The sequence below is a fragment of the Mesocricetus auratus genome, unplaced genomic scaffold (assembly GCF_017639785.1).
Source record: "Mesocricetus auratus isolate SY011 unplaced genomic scaffold, BCM_Maur_2.0 Super-Scaffold_100011, whole genome shotgun sequence".
Lineage (NCBI taxonomy): Eukaryota > Metazoa > Chordata > Mammalia > Rodentia > Cricetidae > Mesocricetus > Mesocricetus auratus.
The window spans coordinates 14,838,670-14,855,415 of NW_024429195.1; the positions used below are offsets into that span (position 1 = coordinate 14,838,670).

General features: G+C 41.0%; 1 protein-coding gene across 2 annotated transcripts in view; it reads left to right on the forward strand.

Annotated features, from left to right (window-relative positions):
• Slc7a11 (solute carrier family 7 member 11) overlaps window positions 1–16,746 on the forward strand; it is a 78,965-nt gene continuing 62,219 nt past the window's right edge. Inside the window, exons 1-3 of one of the 2 annotated variants that reach the window (XM_040754450.1) lie at window positions 1–646; window positions 5,104–5,230; window positions 8,553–8,668. In XM_040754450.1, coding sequence (XP_040610384.1) covers window positions 370–646; window positions 5,104–5,230; window positions 8,553–8,668 — 520 coding nt within the window. In that variant the 5' untranslated portion in view covers window positions 1–369. Of the gene's footprint in view, window positions 647–666; window positions 775–5,103; window positions 5,231–8,552; window positions 8,669–16,746 lie in introns of those variants that run through there. The other variant, XM_040754451.1, reaches the window with a different exon arrangement.

Sequence of the window (16,746 nt, forward strand, 5' to 3'; positions counted from 1 at the left end):
TAGCTCAGTAAGTTGGTGTGACAGGCGGTAGCATAAATACGAGCCCACGAGGAAGCTGAGCTGGTGTGTAATGATAGGGCAGCAGCCGCGGCTGCAGCAAACCGCCTGCTCCCGGAGCCGATGCCACACAGGTGCTCGCAGGGCGCCAGAGGAGGAATTAGATAGCGGCGGAGGCTAGAGCACACCCCAGAGTTTTCACCTGTGGACAAAACAGTGCCGAGCCGGCCAGTGAAAGCCAAGGGAAAGCAGAGACTGATCAGTGATCAGTCACGTCTAGGGAAACCAAAGTTGAAAGTTTGTTTTGTTGTTTTGTTTTGCTTTTCCTCTGTTTTTCTTTTTTCACTCCCCCTCCCCTGGTGTGACACTACCATGGTCAGAAAGCCAGTTGTGGCCACCATCTCCAAAGGAGGTTACCTGCAGGGCAATGTGAGCGGGAGGCTGCCCTCCATGGGGGACCAAGAGGCACCTGGGCAGGAGAAAGTGGTCCTGAAAAAGAAGATCACTTTGCTGAGGGGGGTCTCCATCATCATCGGCACCGTCATCGGAGCGGGCATCTTCATCTCCCCCAAGGGCATACTCCAGAACACGGGCAGCGTGGGCATGTCCCTGGTGTTGTGGTCTGCCTGTGGAGTACTGTCACTTTTTGGTGAGTGCACTTCTTCTCTGGGGGTGTGGCTGTGTGGCTCTCTGGGAGAGCAAAGGGTTTATTTCTGAGGAGGAGATGAATGGCAAATACTACAGGAAATGTTTTGAATTTCTGTTGCTGTTGTTCAGGTATGTGCACAACCCAAACAACACACGGTCCGCTGTTGGCATCAGACTGAATCCTCTCAGACTCTTTCCTTCAGGCTACATGCTCTTTTCCTGTCCGGGACTCTTCTCTGGCTTTTCTCAGGTGTGAGGAGAGCAAAAACCTAACTTTGATGACCCCGAAAGCCAGGCAAGCTTTCTCTGCCAAGGGTTTAGGTTTTGTGAGGCACGCTTAGAGCATTGTGGCAGCTGGCTGGCTGGCTGAAACACCTGTGAGGTACAGCCTGCTTGGCCAATTTACGTGCAGAACCGGATGTTCAGAGCAGTGTCACTGACATTTCATTAGCTTACCAAATGGGTAGCACTCTCTGCTTTTTTAAAAAAATATTTTCAATTCATAGACTTGTTCGTTCCTAATCAATGCTTTCAGAAGTCCTTGGGGGAAACAAGTGTTTGATGTGACTCGGGCTCTGTGAGTAGCAAAATGGCGATGCCTTGAGCCCCCCTTATTATTAAATCTTTTTAAACATCGTTGAGAAAGTTTCTCAGCATGAGTTTGCCAGCTTCACTTGGATGCCAGTCTTCTCTTCATACCTGGATCTGTTTCTGTGATGTCTGTGGTCTCTGGGGAAACAGATCATTTCTCTACCTGTTGGTCTTCTAGCCAGAACTGGTATTACCATGGTTATTATTTTTTCTCTTCAAAATGTATGTTTCTTTGGTTGGTTTGAGGATTAATACTGTAGAGGAGATAATTAATTCTTGATCAGGAGGACAAATCAACATGAAACTCTCCAGGTCCATTGTAAAGGTGACAAAAATGATGAATGGTCAGTTTTTTAAAATTTATTGTAATTTGATTTATACGTTGATCACAAAGTAGCCCACACTTTAAAGTGACTTCGTTAACCTGGGACCAAGTTACTCTGGGTCCAATTGCTAACTCTTGCTCCATTCATTCTTTCTGCTTAGGTCTTGTGATATTTGAAATCACTGTTTGGGGAGAATTACCTACCCAGAGAACTTAAGTATTTGTTTTTAGGATGGAGAGATTTCCAGTAATATTGAAAACACACTTATTACAGAAAGATCTATGGAATCTGGGAAACTTGGGGACATCATTCATGTGAATAGATTATGCTTCATGAATGTCAGGTGACAGCTGTGTGCTGTCCCTTTCCAGTTCTGAGTTGTTTGGAGTAATAGAGTTATCAAAAACTCCAGCAGAGCCCTTGCCGTTGTTAATATTAGAGTGGTCCTGGCAAAGAGAAGCTCAGTTGTTGATCTTAAGTGACAGAGTACCCCCCAGGCTTTAAATGTCTTACAGTATTTGATATATTTAGAATAAATCAATATCTAAATCAGAAAAACTACAACCAGTTTCTTGGACTTGGCATACTTTTCACACACAATCAGTGGTATTCAGATGCTCTACATTAATTACTTGGTTGAGTTAATTAAAGACACGCTGACTTGTTTGGAGGAAATGTGCTTGTATGTAAGTCTGCCATCTTTGGTGGAAACTCAGGAAACTAGAGGGAGCAGCTGAGGGGGTGTGACGTGAGCCCCAGTGGATGCTTGAGTGTTAGCTTCAGAGATGTGCCCTCATATTGTTTCCACCTAAATTACTGGGAGCTTTCTGGACACGGAGTCTTCACAAGTAGGAAGCAAGCAAGATCCAAGGAGAAAATTCTTTCTGTTACTTGAAGCTCTAGAACTCAGGGAATACAAGTCAAGAATGTGAACCAGGCAAGTCCCCCAACTTAAAGTGTTTTGGCACGTGATGTTTTTTGTTTTTTGTTTTTCAAGACAGGGTTTCTCTATTGTTTTGGAGGCTGTCCTGGAACTCTCTCTGTTAACCAAGCTGGCCTGGAACTCACAGAGATCCACTTGCCTCTGCCTCCTGAGTGCTGGGATTAAAGGCATGCGCCACCAATACCTGGTGGCACGTGATGTTTTAACCTTCCAGGAGTGGGTGATAAGAATTTGTTATTCAGTAAATTACTTGACACGTTTTAACACTTGTGAAATGAACTTTTTGTAGGATGATTTTGTCTAGCTCAAGGCAAATGTGCAGGGTGGTCCCTAGGCTCTGTGTGGCCAATGAAGTTCCCACTGTCTAGTGCTGTGGATGTTTTGGGGAGCGAGCAAAGTCACCCTCTGCGAGGGGAGCAGCACCTGTATTTGGTTTGTAAGTTTTTGAGTTCTGAGGTCAACACATGGACTTTTATAGCCAGCTTTGAACTTCTTTTCATCTGGGCACATAGTTATGGAGCTTGAGACCTTTAAATGAAAATTCCATTCTCTCAGAACTCAAATCAAACCTGGGGCAAAGTGTACAGGGGTCTGGGTATTGATTCCCTGACAGTTAATTGCAAGGTGCTTAAGACTCTTTCCAATAACTGGACTATATTGGTTGCTTTTCTGGACAACCTACCAACATGGTGACTACTTTGTCAAAAGAAGCTCATGATAGCTAGTTATCTTTAGTTCTACATTAATGAAATACTCCAAAAGTCCTTAAATAGCTACCTGTAAACTCGTTTTAACATTAAAAGGCAGTAGAGCTGCTTGGATTGTTCTTTGGGGTGGAGTCTGGACTCTGACAAAGAGCAGAAGGTGTGGTCTTAGAGTCTTTCTTCCTTTGTTCACTCTTAAAATTCTCCAAATGACTCTGAGATAATGTTGGATTCAGGATTCAGTAAGTGGCCGGGAGTTGGTGGCACATGCCTTTAATCCCAGCACTTGGGGGGCAGAGGCAAGTGGATCTCTGTAGTTCAAGGCCAGCCTGGTCTACAGAGAGAGTTCCAGGACAGCCTCCAAAACAATACAGAGAAACCCTGTCTCGAAAAAAAAAAAAACAAAAAAACAAAAAAGAAAAAGAATCAGTAAGAGTACTCAGACTTCACTAAATTTCCAAATTCTATTTATTTTGGATGTTCTATAGGAGGCACTATTGATCAGTAATTACTTTCCACACGTGGAACCTCTTCAGGTGCTTGGGCAGAAACCTTGTTACCTTTGAGCACTGAGCAATGTCAGAGGTTTTTTTTATCTCTTCTTTTTTTGATAAAATTATGATTTTTATGTCCATCATAATTAACTATGAACTAGTAGGTGAGCATACCATGTCATGAGGTGTTTGTGTGTCAGAATCAGTTCTACCTGTGGTACACCTTTGTATGTACAAGTCTTTTGCGACACGGAAGTCCATTCTTTCACTTCAAAGGGGATGAAAAGTAAGGTTTGGGGAATTTAAATAGCTTCCCCAATCCCATGTTAGTAATACTTCTAAATACAACTTAGTTTATAACTGATTTTTATATTACGTACATGACTGTACACATGAAATCTCATTGTAAAACAGTTGCTCTTTCAACTTCCTTGGTGTACATTTTGAAAACCTCCATAATAACCATTTCTAGCAACAGAACAATGGAATCAAGATTCATTTTGCTGACAAAACATATTCTATCAATTAACTGAAGTCTCACAAGGGGTGTAATTCATTCTTTCCTGAAGACAGATGCCCCATATTTCGACATGCCACAGAAACAATATTTATGAAAATGTTTTAAAATGCCTTAGTGAGGTCAGTTTGAGTACACAGCCTAACTTGTCTTAGCATGAAGTGGTATTGTTATTCAAAGGCCAGGTCAGTACCATTGACACCTTCTGCCTAGTCCTTTCCCTCTGCCCTCTGGTTTCTGACCACAGGTTCTCAAGCATGTTTGTAGATACCATTTCAAACAAAATTTCTTTCCTTACAGTTATTTTCATTTCATTTTATTTGATTCTTATGTGTATGGGTATTTTTCCTGTGTACATGTCTATTCACAATATACATGCCTGGTGCTTGGGGACACCAGAGGAGGGCACTGGGTCACCTGGAACTAGAGACACAGATGGTTGTGAGTCACTATGTGGATGCTGAGAATTGAGTTTGGAAGAGCAGCCAGTGCTCCTAACTGCTGAGGCATCTTTCCAGTCCTTGGCTTTTCTTTCCTTCCCTCCCTCCCTCCCTCCCTCCCTCCCTCCCTCCCTCCCTCCCTCCCTCCCTCCCTCCCTCTCTCTCCCTCCCTCCCTCCCTCCCTCCCTCCCTCCCTCCCTCCCTCCCTTCTCCTTTCTTTCTTTCTCTCTTCCTTTCTTCTTTCCTTTCTTCCTTTTTATTAGCATGAGGCAGGTCTCAAGTGTAAGGAAGTTAAAAGAAGAGCTTGATGTCATGAAGAAGGCCATTCTGGCCAAAAGAAGTAGCCATATGGCAGGCAGCACAAACACTGCTGTATGGATTCCGTTACAAGACTATTTGATTATGTGTCAAATTTGTACCTTTTTTATTATAACCTTTCGCAGGAGCCTTGTCCTATGCCGAACTGGGTACGAGCATAAAGAAATCTGGTGGTCATTACACATACATTCTGGAGGTCTTTGGTCCTTTGCTAGCTTTTGTCCGAGTCTGGGTGGAACTGCTCATAATACGGTAAGGATGTGGAAACAATTAAAGGAGAATAAGCCTATTCATTTCGTCCCTTTTCAGGACCTTCTTGACTATTTTTAGCTAATTACAAATGTGTGTCATGTGACTTTGTTGGAACCATGAAGGCCGTAAGGTTTGAACAGTTTCCTTTAAGCTGCAAGTTTAATTCATATGTTTTTCTAGGGAAGGTATTTATTAGAGAGGAGGTGAAACTTCAAAATCCACCTTGACAAACTGCACCTTTGACTGTCCAGATACAATATAAAATGCCAGGAATTAGAGGTTTTTTTTTTAAATTGTTGATTATATCATCAGGCCACTAAGTTCCCTTTCGTGACTAAGAAATGTCTCTGCCAAGCAACTTAGTGTATTATCAAGTCTTATGCTTTACAAAAAGTTAAAAAAAATCAAGTTTACACACCAGGAATGATTCATTTCCTCACATTAAACAAACCAGCGATCTGCAGTTGCGAAAATCTTTTGATTGTGTTGCTGTAAGATTCCGCGTCCCCTTCCTGATTCTCTTGGCACTGAATAGCGCCAAGTCACTCTGAATAGCAAATTTCCTCCATCATTGTGGGGCATCTGTGATGTCACACGCATAGCTGGTGTCACAGGTGTTTTGTGCTAACCGTTTCACAGGATGTGACTTGCACTTTCTGATCACACAATTCAGTAGGAATCATCAGGGAACCTTGCTCCCCTGTAAACATAAGACACACAGAGCTGAACTCTCAGGTGATTTTTCATTCTGCCATTAACATGAGTGACAAAGGCAGAGCTCTTGGGTGTTCATTAACAGGAATGATTGTTATGGTGTTCATAACAAACTTCAGAGCAGTGCAGGATTCATTGGCAATGACAGTTCTTTATTGCTTAGAAATCGGTAGAATTAAATGATGATAAGACTATTTTTATTGTTTCCCTAAGATCTCCCTATTGGGGATATACTTCTGTATCCTCTGTCAACTTAGGAATATGTACTCTTCAAAGTTTACTTTTACACTTTTTCTTTTCTATTTGCAGTTAATTTCTGGTTTATCCCCAGTTTGTGGCATTACCCCTCCCTACCCCCCCACCCCCCACCCCCCACCCCCTGGTTTCTTGAGACAGGGTTTCTCTGTATAGCTTTGTACACCAGGCTGGCCTCGAACTCACAGAGATTCCTCTGCCTCTGCCTCCCCAGTGCTGGGATTAAAGGTGTGTGACACCACTTCCCAGCTTTCTTTCATCTCTTAATTCTTCGGGGAAAATGAAAGTAGCCTCTACATCCCATTTGACATTGAACTCATTATCATGTCTTTTATTTAATACTTTAGCTACCTATGTTGTATTTTTCCCATTTCAAGTATATGAAAACAGGTTTTAAACCTTTTATAACTTTCATATTATTTAGATCAGCACCCTGTGTATCCTGGATATGAATTCTTTCTTAACAAGTGTCAGGAAGTCCAAGATTATGTTATTTTGAAATAAAAACACTTAGAATGCTGGCCTGTCAGGCTGTTGAGCTGCCCAGCCTGATGTCCTTGGACTTCACTCCATCTTCATCCATGCATTTGCCGTGCAACTTTATCTAATTGCTCAGTGTTGCTATGAGTGTGATCATTCTGTTTGCAATGGACAGATATGGTGCCAGTTCATTAATTTATTCTTTCCGAGTTGCTGCAAATGGCAAATGGCAAGATAGAGATTTAAATTGGAAGGAACCACAATTCCTGATCTTAAATAGCTGATAATCAGATGTTGCCTTAATTTGAAAGAACTGTTTTATGGTGTGTGTGTGTGTGTGTGTGTGTGTGTGTGTGTGTGAGTGTGTGCATAGCCAGATTACCTAAATAAATTTTAGAAGCTTCTAAATAGATTTAGATTCCTTTTTTGTTACACTGGACTCACACTGCTAAGTAGTCTTTCAAACAGACGACAAAATAACACATGACATGAAAAAGGACACGGTCCCTTAAGTACATAAAAGCTTCTCTTCTATTAGTAATATTCATGACATCTAAATAGACCACAGGGTCTCTAACATTAAAGGTATACTTTCAAATTAAGTCTGTATTGTCAGAAATAACCTGTAAAATGAATTCAAGCAGTCTCCCAACAGAACATGATGGGGACTTCAAAGTTAAATTCATTCATAATATGTTAATAACTATTGAATTTCTACTGTATGATAGACACTGTGCTAGCCACTGCACTGGGATAAAATTCTGATTAGCCATAGACACAGTCTTATTCTCATAGACTTCAAAGTCAAGTGGAGGTACAGAGTTTTAATCTGGGATTCATATTAAGAAGAATATAAGTTCTGCTGTGATAAGCAGTGTAGAAGGCACAGGTTTGGTGCTGTGTAGGAAAACGCTTGGACAGACCCAGGGCAAGGGCTGGAAACACACTTTTCTGGCCCAAGACTGAACCCAGGTACAAAGTACAAAAAGTAGGCATTTGGTGTTGTCCTACATGTGCCATTCACCACAGAAGCAAAAGCAGCTGACTGAGATCTTGATCCTGGGAGAAAGACCGAAGAAGTAGGGGAAGCTTGGATCTGAGCTTGACCATAACCAAAGCATGCTTTCAGGGTACTGGAACGACACCACCAGACTTCATTTTACAAACCAAAGCATCCCCTTTGGAGAAAAGAGAAAGGGGTCTCTAGGGAGAGAAGAAAGTTATGATGTTTGTAGTGGTGATTGGAGGCAGGAGACCCAGGCTGAAGACAGGTGATGGTGGCTGGTTTCTGGTAATCCAGGGATAAGGCCTGGGTGTTAGGTAACCACAAGGAGGAAGAGAAGCTGAAAGGACTCATGAGATGTTAAGCAATTCTGTGGATTTTCTTGCGTGTGGCAACACTATGCACTCATTTTGAAGATGAAATGGAATATTCATTTTTCCCTTTGAAGAACTAAAGTGGGATGACTTATTGTCTGGGTTTCCATCTCCTCAGGCTGGGATTTTTTTTGTCTTCTTATTCTGTGGTTCTCTCTATATAAATATTCTTCAGAAATTAAGAATATTTGCTAGGCTTAGAGATTTCTTTTTATTAGAAAATTAAGAGTTAACATTACATATTTAGACACATTTTGGCAATGAACTCTTAGAAGTACTAATTTTCACCAAGATTTTAAAACCTTAGCCATTACTTGTATAGATAATATTTCATTTGGAGTGTATGGCAACTTAATGAAATATAAAGTTCTAAGCATGTTAGAATTCCTTGTTAGCTAGGTTCCACATGTTAGGTAGTAAGATCCAAAGATAAAATGTTCTAGTAAAACTGTTACTTATCGTTGCCTGAAGTTAACCTAACTATATTATTTCTTAGCCCCGGAGCTACGGCTGTGATATCCCTGGCATTTGGACGATACATTCTGGAACCATTTTTTATGCAATGTGAAATTCCTGAACTTGCAATCAAGCTTGTAACAGCTGTGGGCATCAGTGAGTATTATAGCTATAACAGAATAGAAGGACACAATGTAACAATGTGATTGGAGACAAATTTCTTTAGCATTTTTTGCATGGTAGTTCCCAAATTGTCTTCTCTCTGTGCTTACGGTTTCAAATCTGTGTTGGAAACTAGAGTCAGGAACACAAGATTTGAAGTGACTTCTGCTATTACAATGTATTCCAACTGTATGCAGGGTCAAGATGTGTGGGAGGTGGTCTTTTAAAGTAGACAAAAAACCCTTCATTGGTAAAATGTTAAATGGATGGTGGATCAAAAGGCAGTCTCATAGATGAAGAATATTCTGAGGAATTGTTTTTTGAACTAGAAATAACTCAATGCCAGTGATATGTGAAATTATTACTCACCAGTGGTCCTGGGGTTATGTTTATATGATGGGTGTGCATGTTGTGTTTGCATTGTTTATAGTGATATGAACTGTCACCCTCAGTGTTATCATTTTCTCTGTCTATTTTTGGTCATGATAAGAACTTTTCTCTCTATTTGATAACCAGTAGCATTTTTCTGCTAGAAGATTTGTTTATGGGCTATAACTTAGGAAGTTGTTTTTTTAATAGGCATTTAGAAATTGAAGAAATAGCTGAAATGAAAGGAGGAACATACACAGGATTCCATAAGCAATTGTTGTTTGTTTTTTACTCTTTTCTCTTTCGGGGACCTGACACCAAGCTCCCAAATAAATCATACATGGAATCTTATCTCTATAAATGCCCAGCTTGTTTCTAGGCAGCTTTCATAACTTAAACTATCCCAGTCTACCTTTTTTCCATCAGGATTTTTCCTTTTCTTAATTTTGTATATTTTTTTCTTTTTCTTTAAAAAATTTTATTTATTTTTTCATACCAATCACTGTTCCCTCCCTCCCCCACCCAACCTTCCCCTCAACCAACCTTAGTAAGGGTGAGGCCTCCCATAGGAAATCAACAAAGTATGGCATATCAAGTTGAGGCAGGATCAAGCCCCTCCTTCCTGTGTGAAGGCTGAGCAAGGTATCCCTCCATAGGGAATGGGCTCCAAAAAGTCAGTTCATGCACTAGGGATAAATCCTGGTCCTACTGCCAGTGGCTCCACCGACTGCCCAAGCCACAGAACTGTCACCCACCTTCAGAGGACCTAATTCAGTACTATACAGGTTCCCCAGGACCCTAAGAGAGACATGCATGGATGCCCCTGGGAAGGGGAAATAGATAAGAGCTCCTGAGTAAATTGGGAGCTGTGTAGGTTTGAAGGGGAGTAGAGAAGAAAACATGAGGGAATGGGATGGTTGAGTTGTAGGAGAGATAGAAAGGAGGAGAGAGAAATCCGGATAGAGGGAGCCATTATGGGGTTAGGGAGACATCTGTTGCTAGAGAAACTCCTTGGAATCCTTAAGGAGGACCCCAGCTAAGACTCCTAGCAATAGTGGAGAGGGTGCCTGAACTGATTTCCTATGACCAAACTGATGACCACGCTAATTGTCATCATAGAGTCTTCATCTAGAAACTGATGGAAGTAGATGAAGAGGTCCATAGCTAAGCACTGGGCCAAGCTCTGGAGCCCAGTTGAAGAGAGGGAAGAGGGATTATATGAGCAAGGGTCAAGATCATGATGGGGAAACCCACAGTGACAGCTAACCCGAGCAAGTGGGACTCACCGACACTTCTGCTTATCTTACTTTCACTCTTACTCTTTGGCTGGCTGGAAGACTGGCTGGAGGACTGGCCGGGGTCTGGCTGGGGTCTGGCTGTGGGGCTGGCTGGGTGGCTGGCTGGGGGTCTGGCTGGGGGTCTGGCTGGGGGACTGGCTGGGGGTCTGGCTGGGGGGCTGGCCGGGGGTCTGGCCCCCACCAGTCTCTTCCCCTGTTCTCTTGCTCCTTTCTCTATCCTTTTCTCCATCTCCTCTTATTTATTCTCTCTGGATGCCAGCCCTGTTTATCCTTTCTCCTGCCTTACTGTTGGCTGTTTGGCTCTTATAGACCATTAGGTGTTTTAGACAGGCAAAGAATCACAACTTCACATAGTTAAACAAATGCAGCATAAAAGAATACAACATAACTTTGTATCATTAAAACAAATGTTCCACAGCATAAATAAATAAATGTAACACATCTTAAAATAATATTCTACAACAAGCCAGATGGGATGGTCATTTTGTATAGCATTGTAGAATATCATGGAGACAGATAATAATTGCTATTTAAATCATTGTTTGCTGAATCCTTATGATCATAGGTAGTTTACTGATTTTAAGAACCCAGAGAATGGTACACAGGAATAACTGAATTACATACTCCAGGAAGACTGCTTAGAGGGTTGCTCCACAGTGGCTTAATGGAATAACACAAAGCTCAATGCACTTTTGACAGCAGATGCCCTAAGGGCTAGTCTGTGACAAAGTGTGAGTGATTCTACATAAAACCATCTCTGGTACGACATACATGGATTTCTTAACTAAACAGCTTAATCCTAAACACAAAGTTGTTTTGTAACATCTCTGGAAAGACAAAGAAAATGGCTCAAAAGTAGACATTTTGGAGTTCTGGGAATTAAGTTGTAGCTGCCTATGACATTCTTCGCTTTATAGACACCACAGACAGGAAACCTAGGAACAATGACCTCACTTCAGCACCTCAGTATTGTCATTAATTAATTATGCCAGTGTGGTGGGGGCTATGAGGAATCAGCAGTATGTAGAGTATTTGTGATGATGCCTGCAACCTATTAAGAATGCAAGGCAAGTGATGAATATTTATACTTCTGTGGAGAAATGTCTCTGGAATTCCCAGGGGACCAGAGCCCTGTACAAGGCTACATCCCCAGCCCCCCACCATCACTTAGGTTGCTTGTTGGTGCTCAGAAACTGTCTGTTACTGACTGACTTTAAGAGAAGAAGTCTAAGGGATTTTTTTTTTTAGTTTAGCAGAAATACTTGTAGTTTGTGACCTGTGAAACTTAAGTTTTAGGAAGCTTCAGTTCTCAGGAAGCAGGGAGATTAGTGGAGAGAAACAGTCTGCTAGCAAGATGTTAGATCTGGCACCACACGCTTTTGTGAGGTGAATCATCTTTATACAGTGGTTATAATTACTATAGATCAACAAGCTGGAGTTGGGACAAAGTGTCCTGATTTCTTGTTATGTGACCTTGGACTATTAAACTTATTTATGCTTCTGTTTGTTGATTGATTAAATGCCTTTGATACAGCAATGTGTCTTGAATGGCTATAGAAATGTAAGATTATATCAGAGATTTAAGACTTTGAAGTGTTCCTTGCACATGGAAAGTTGATGCCTCTGAGGCTGCATTGAAGGGTTAGACTAGCAGCCATTTTTATACTAGTCCTATCCTCTTTCCATGAACAAGACTGAATCACATCACAGAAGAGAACGAAGTAGTTCAAGAAACTTTTCAGACTAATAATACATGTTATTGACTAAAAAGAATAAACCAAGATCTTAAAGCAAATCTTGATGTGCAGATATTTACAAATTCACAACATTTACCTGCTTTGACTATGAAAGTAAATAAATGATGATGTTTTTATTTTTGTTTTTATGTCTTACTAATGACTCTTACTAATCACGATTTTTGCTAACTTTTTTAAAGGAGACATTTATATTTTAGGGAATTCAAAATTTCAGATCTCCCCCCACCCAAAATTTAAAGCAATTGTAAGACAGAATTGGCAATCTGTGTGGGCTCATGTATTTGTACTTGAGTTTGGTGGAGGAATGGTTAGAGAAGGGCCCGGAGGATTAATGGAACCTCTGTATTCCATCTTAGTTTTGACACTAGCTATAGCATTAGTTTGTAAATTCTGACATAAACTACAGATGCTGATCAGGGACAAAGTTCCTAAACTCAGAGGTATTGAAAGAAAACCGGAATATGCTCATGAGTCAGTGGTAAGTAATTTAAGTCAAAGACTTAATTGGAAAAGTCAAAGTGCCTTTAAAAGGAATCTAGCTTTAATGGAGCAACAGGGGTGGAGACAAGTATAAAGAGTAATTTACCTGGGGGCAAATCTCTCAAATATTTTATTGTTCAAAGTGAATGTAGGTGATGTTTTGCCTGTTACAGGGGAAGGTTGTGGAGATGTAGAAAATGGAGTTTAATTGCATGAATTACCTCCCAAGTTCCTAGAGGGAAATGAGGAATTTAAATCTCTAGTTAAGTAGAGAAAAAGGTCAAACTTCAAAAGCATTTCAACTTTTGTGAAATATTACCCAACCATTTGAAAAATAATAGCAGAGCAGGGGAGGGATTTATCTAAATCCTAATATACCCACAGTTTTCAAAGTACTTCTGGCAAATAATAAAGATGAGACACTTGTGTTTATCCAAAATCCTGTCCATTTTAGCAAAAAATGCTAGGCACATTGAAGTGCAATAGAAAAATCGTATAAGTTCACTTCAGCTTTGCCCCTAAGTCCAGTTCTGGCATGACCAGTAACCTATGCAAGATCACAAGTTCCACTTCTCTTACAGTTCAAAGGGACAGGGATGTGTTCAGTTCTAAAATATCAAGCCTATCCCTCTGGTCCGTAAAGCTGCACCCTACAGAAGCGTGTTCTCATATGGCATATTCTCATAACCACGCTTTCTTCTTATGCCATGAGTTGTACTCACATCTACCCTAATGCATCTCTCTCAGCCTCTCGTCCCCTGATGGTTTACTTTATGTAGATAATGGCCATGCTGGGCAGCTTAAACCCTGTGGAAGTAACTGGGAGGAACAAAGAAAATGCAATTTCTGCATCATTGTGAAGCATATAGCTAGGGGCTGAGAAGATGGCCCGGTAGGTAAAGGGTCTGCTAAGTGGGCATGAAGACCTGAGTTTCAGCCCAGCCTGTAATTCCAGGACTGAAGAATTAGAGACAGGACAACCTCCAGGGCTAAATCAGTGAGCTCTGGGTTCAATGAGAGATCCTGTCTCAGAAATAAAGAGAAAAGCAGCGAGAAAGATGGTCCACATCTGTCTCTGGCCTCTTAATGCGTAGACACACATGCACACCTGCCCACACTCCACGCAAGCACATGGAAACATGTACATACAAAGACAGAATCAAACCAGCCAATGCTACAAACACAGTTCTGTAATTTCTGTTTTCCTTGTACCTTCAAATTATATTGAAAATATATGAGTAGCCTGTGTTGGCAATTCAATCATAGTGTGTGTGTGTGTGGATCTCTTTAAATATGAAACCTAGGTATCCGTACTCCTTTTCTCCACTAAATTGACTCTTTGGTAGTTATGCACAACAATGTATACATATACCAAGGAACAGCAGCCATATCCTTCAGGAGGATGATACATAAAATGTGGAATTCAAGTGTCCTGCCATCCTAAGACCAGACATGAACCCTCTCAGAGAACTATGAAAATGAGATGTCACAAGTTTGTCAAGAAACTGGTTGTATCAGTGAGCTCACAAATTTCTTTTGAGCTGTTTCCTCATTGCTGCACCTGTGAGCTGGTGGTAAAGGCTTGAGCTCAGGAGTTTGCCTTCCTGTCTTTTAATCTTATCTTAATATGTGCTGCCTGTACATGAACACCGGCAAATTAAACAGAACCTGGAGTTTCACCTGCTTATATGAAATGCATGACTGATAATAGCAGCCATGTTATAGAAATGTGCAGATTAACCAGTATTATCCATGGAAGTCTTTGTACTACGTCTGATAGAAGATAATAGTTGACATTTTTTATAGTCCTGGTTCTGTTTTTTCCCAACAGTGAGATCATAGATACAGAGTTGGCCATCTGCCTTCTAAAGGTACTTTCTGAGATCAGTGCATCCCGGAAATGGATGCTGAGAGATAAAGGGACCCAGCAGCTGCTGCAGGAAACAGTGGAGGCACCCATTTTATTTCATCATATAGCATTCATACATAGCATCTGTATGTTTTACCAGTTTAGCACAAAGTGCTCCAACGGTGGAAGCCTGAAGGAATATGACTCCGAGAGACAATCCAATCATCTGTGACTTCTTTTTTCAAAATGAAAGACAGGTGAATGATAGAGTGTGCAGAAGGAAACACTTGGTAGACCTTAAATCATAGATAGCATCAGTCCTCAAGATTTCCCTAAACGTCCCTTTTAAAGACAACTCCTTTCAAAAATGGGTTTCTTATCTGTAGGATTTATGGATATAGCTTTTCCTGCTACATTTTAGTTTCTAGGAAACTGCAATAAATAAGTAAATAAAAGCCTATGTGTTGCTGAATTTTCATTCTGCTAAAAATTTGATGTAAGCCCCTCCCCCCAAGTTTCCCCATGTGTGAAATTAACTGTTACTCAAAGGGGTTAAAACTCAGGCCAGAGTGCTGGTTCAGACTTCTTTTGTTATTATACTATGCGTAGATGGTACACATTTAAGGAGCAGCTAGGGTTTAATGTCAGAAACTCAGAACACGCCTGTGTTTACTGAATCCCAAATCCCCATTCAATACTGTTGGGTAAGAAGCACACTTTGCAGCCTTAAATCCCTCTGCATAGACACAGGATGAAGCAGCAGCTTTAGCAGCCTGAGAACCTCTTCTGGCTGCCCCATAGGCAGCCTCCTTACTCACCAGATGGTACCCCAGGGTCATTGAGGCACGCCTGGAATATGGTGCAGCTTCTCCCAGTGAGTGGATGTTAGATGCTCAAATACAGCTGCCTTTGGAGAAAAGTTTGAGGGAATTCAGTCTCACTAAGCTTTCTTCCTCAGCCAAGGGGAAGGACACAAGGTGAAAGGATCAATTCCTGATGTTTGTTTGATTGATTTGTGTCTTCCATTTGTCTGGAAAAAGTTTAGAAAAAGGACTAATATTCCGGATCCTCATGGTTTCACCTGTCCGAGTGGACATTGAGCATTCAGATGGCAGCGGACCCTCTCTTCTCAAATATGCAGTGGTGGGGTGTTCTTCAAGCAAGACTATTTCTTCATTTCTTCCTGCCCAGCGTGTCTGTCTCTTTATTTCCGTCTTTCTCCCCATCCTCTTTCTCCCAGGGCCACTCTTCCACTTTGGACCACCTGGGATAGGGCAAACACAGCACTCCTTTGTAGCTGATGACACAACCGAGGCCAAGTTTTGTTTCGTTTTGTTTTTTCCACTTTCAGGTCAAAGTTGGACCTCTTTAATCAAAGAAATTATCATCATGTGATGAGCCATTAATTACACAGGAATTTTCATAAATGGATACTCATCCAATAAAATGGAGGGAAGCAGGACTGCATCTTATTATTTCCGATATGAAACTTCTCTATGTATGGGAGACAGATAAATTGTTTTATTTTTATTCATTCCCGATGAAACAATGTCTTTGAGAGCTGAAAGAGGATCAGTCTATTTCTTCATATAGCCAGCTTCAAAGATAGCTGAATTATGATGCCCCATCACCACCTCAGGCCTTTCTGACCGTTTCCGTTATTTCTATGAGAACACACTTCGTGCCCACCCCATCATATTTTGAGTGGACTCTTCTGATCCCTCATTGTTGCCTTTTTCTCAGTAAGACTTAACTTACTGCTTTATTTACTTATTAAAATGTCTTCCTTTACTGAGGTATATTTTGCCAGTTAAACTGCATTATTTTAGAATGTGAAGTGTGGTGACATTCTGCCTTTACCATGTGAACTATTTACTAGTGAATTCTTGCTCCTGTTTCTGTCACCTCACCCTGTTACCTCTTTAGTTTTGGTTGTATGGAGGGAACGTGTATGCACATTTATGTACATAGTTCACTCGCTGAGTGTTGTCATTAAAATCCTGTCTTCCACAAAATTCGTGAAATGTTGCTGTAGACTAAATTTCGGATTTGAAAAATTTTGACATTCTGTCATCTATAGATACTTGCTATTATTCTTTTATAAATAGTTCTTCAGGCATCCTGTTTTCCTCTGTCTCTGAGGTTATCATCTCCCCATGCACACATCAATGACTGTTCAACCTACTGTGTGGGTCAGTAGCATGCCATAAACACCTTTTCATGTAATACATTATTGATCGCATATTGATTTTAGATGGCTGTCCAAAACCATTAAAAGAACGTCCATTAATTAGGCTCTGATTGGGTATAGATTGTTTT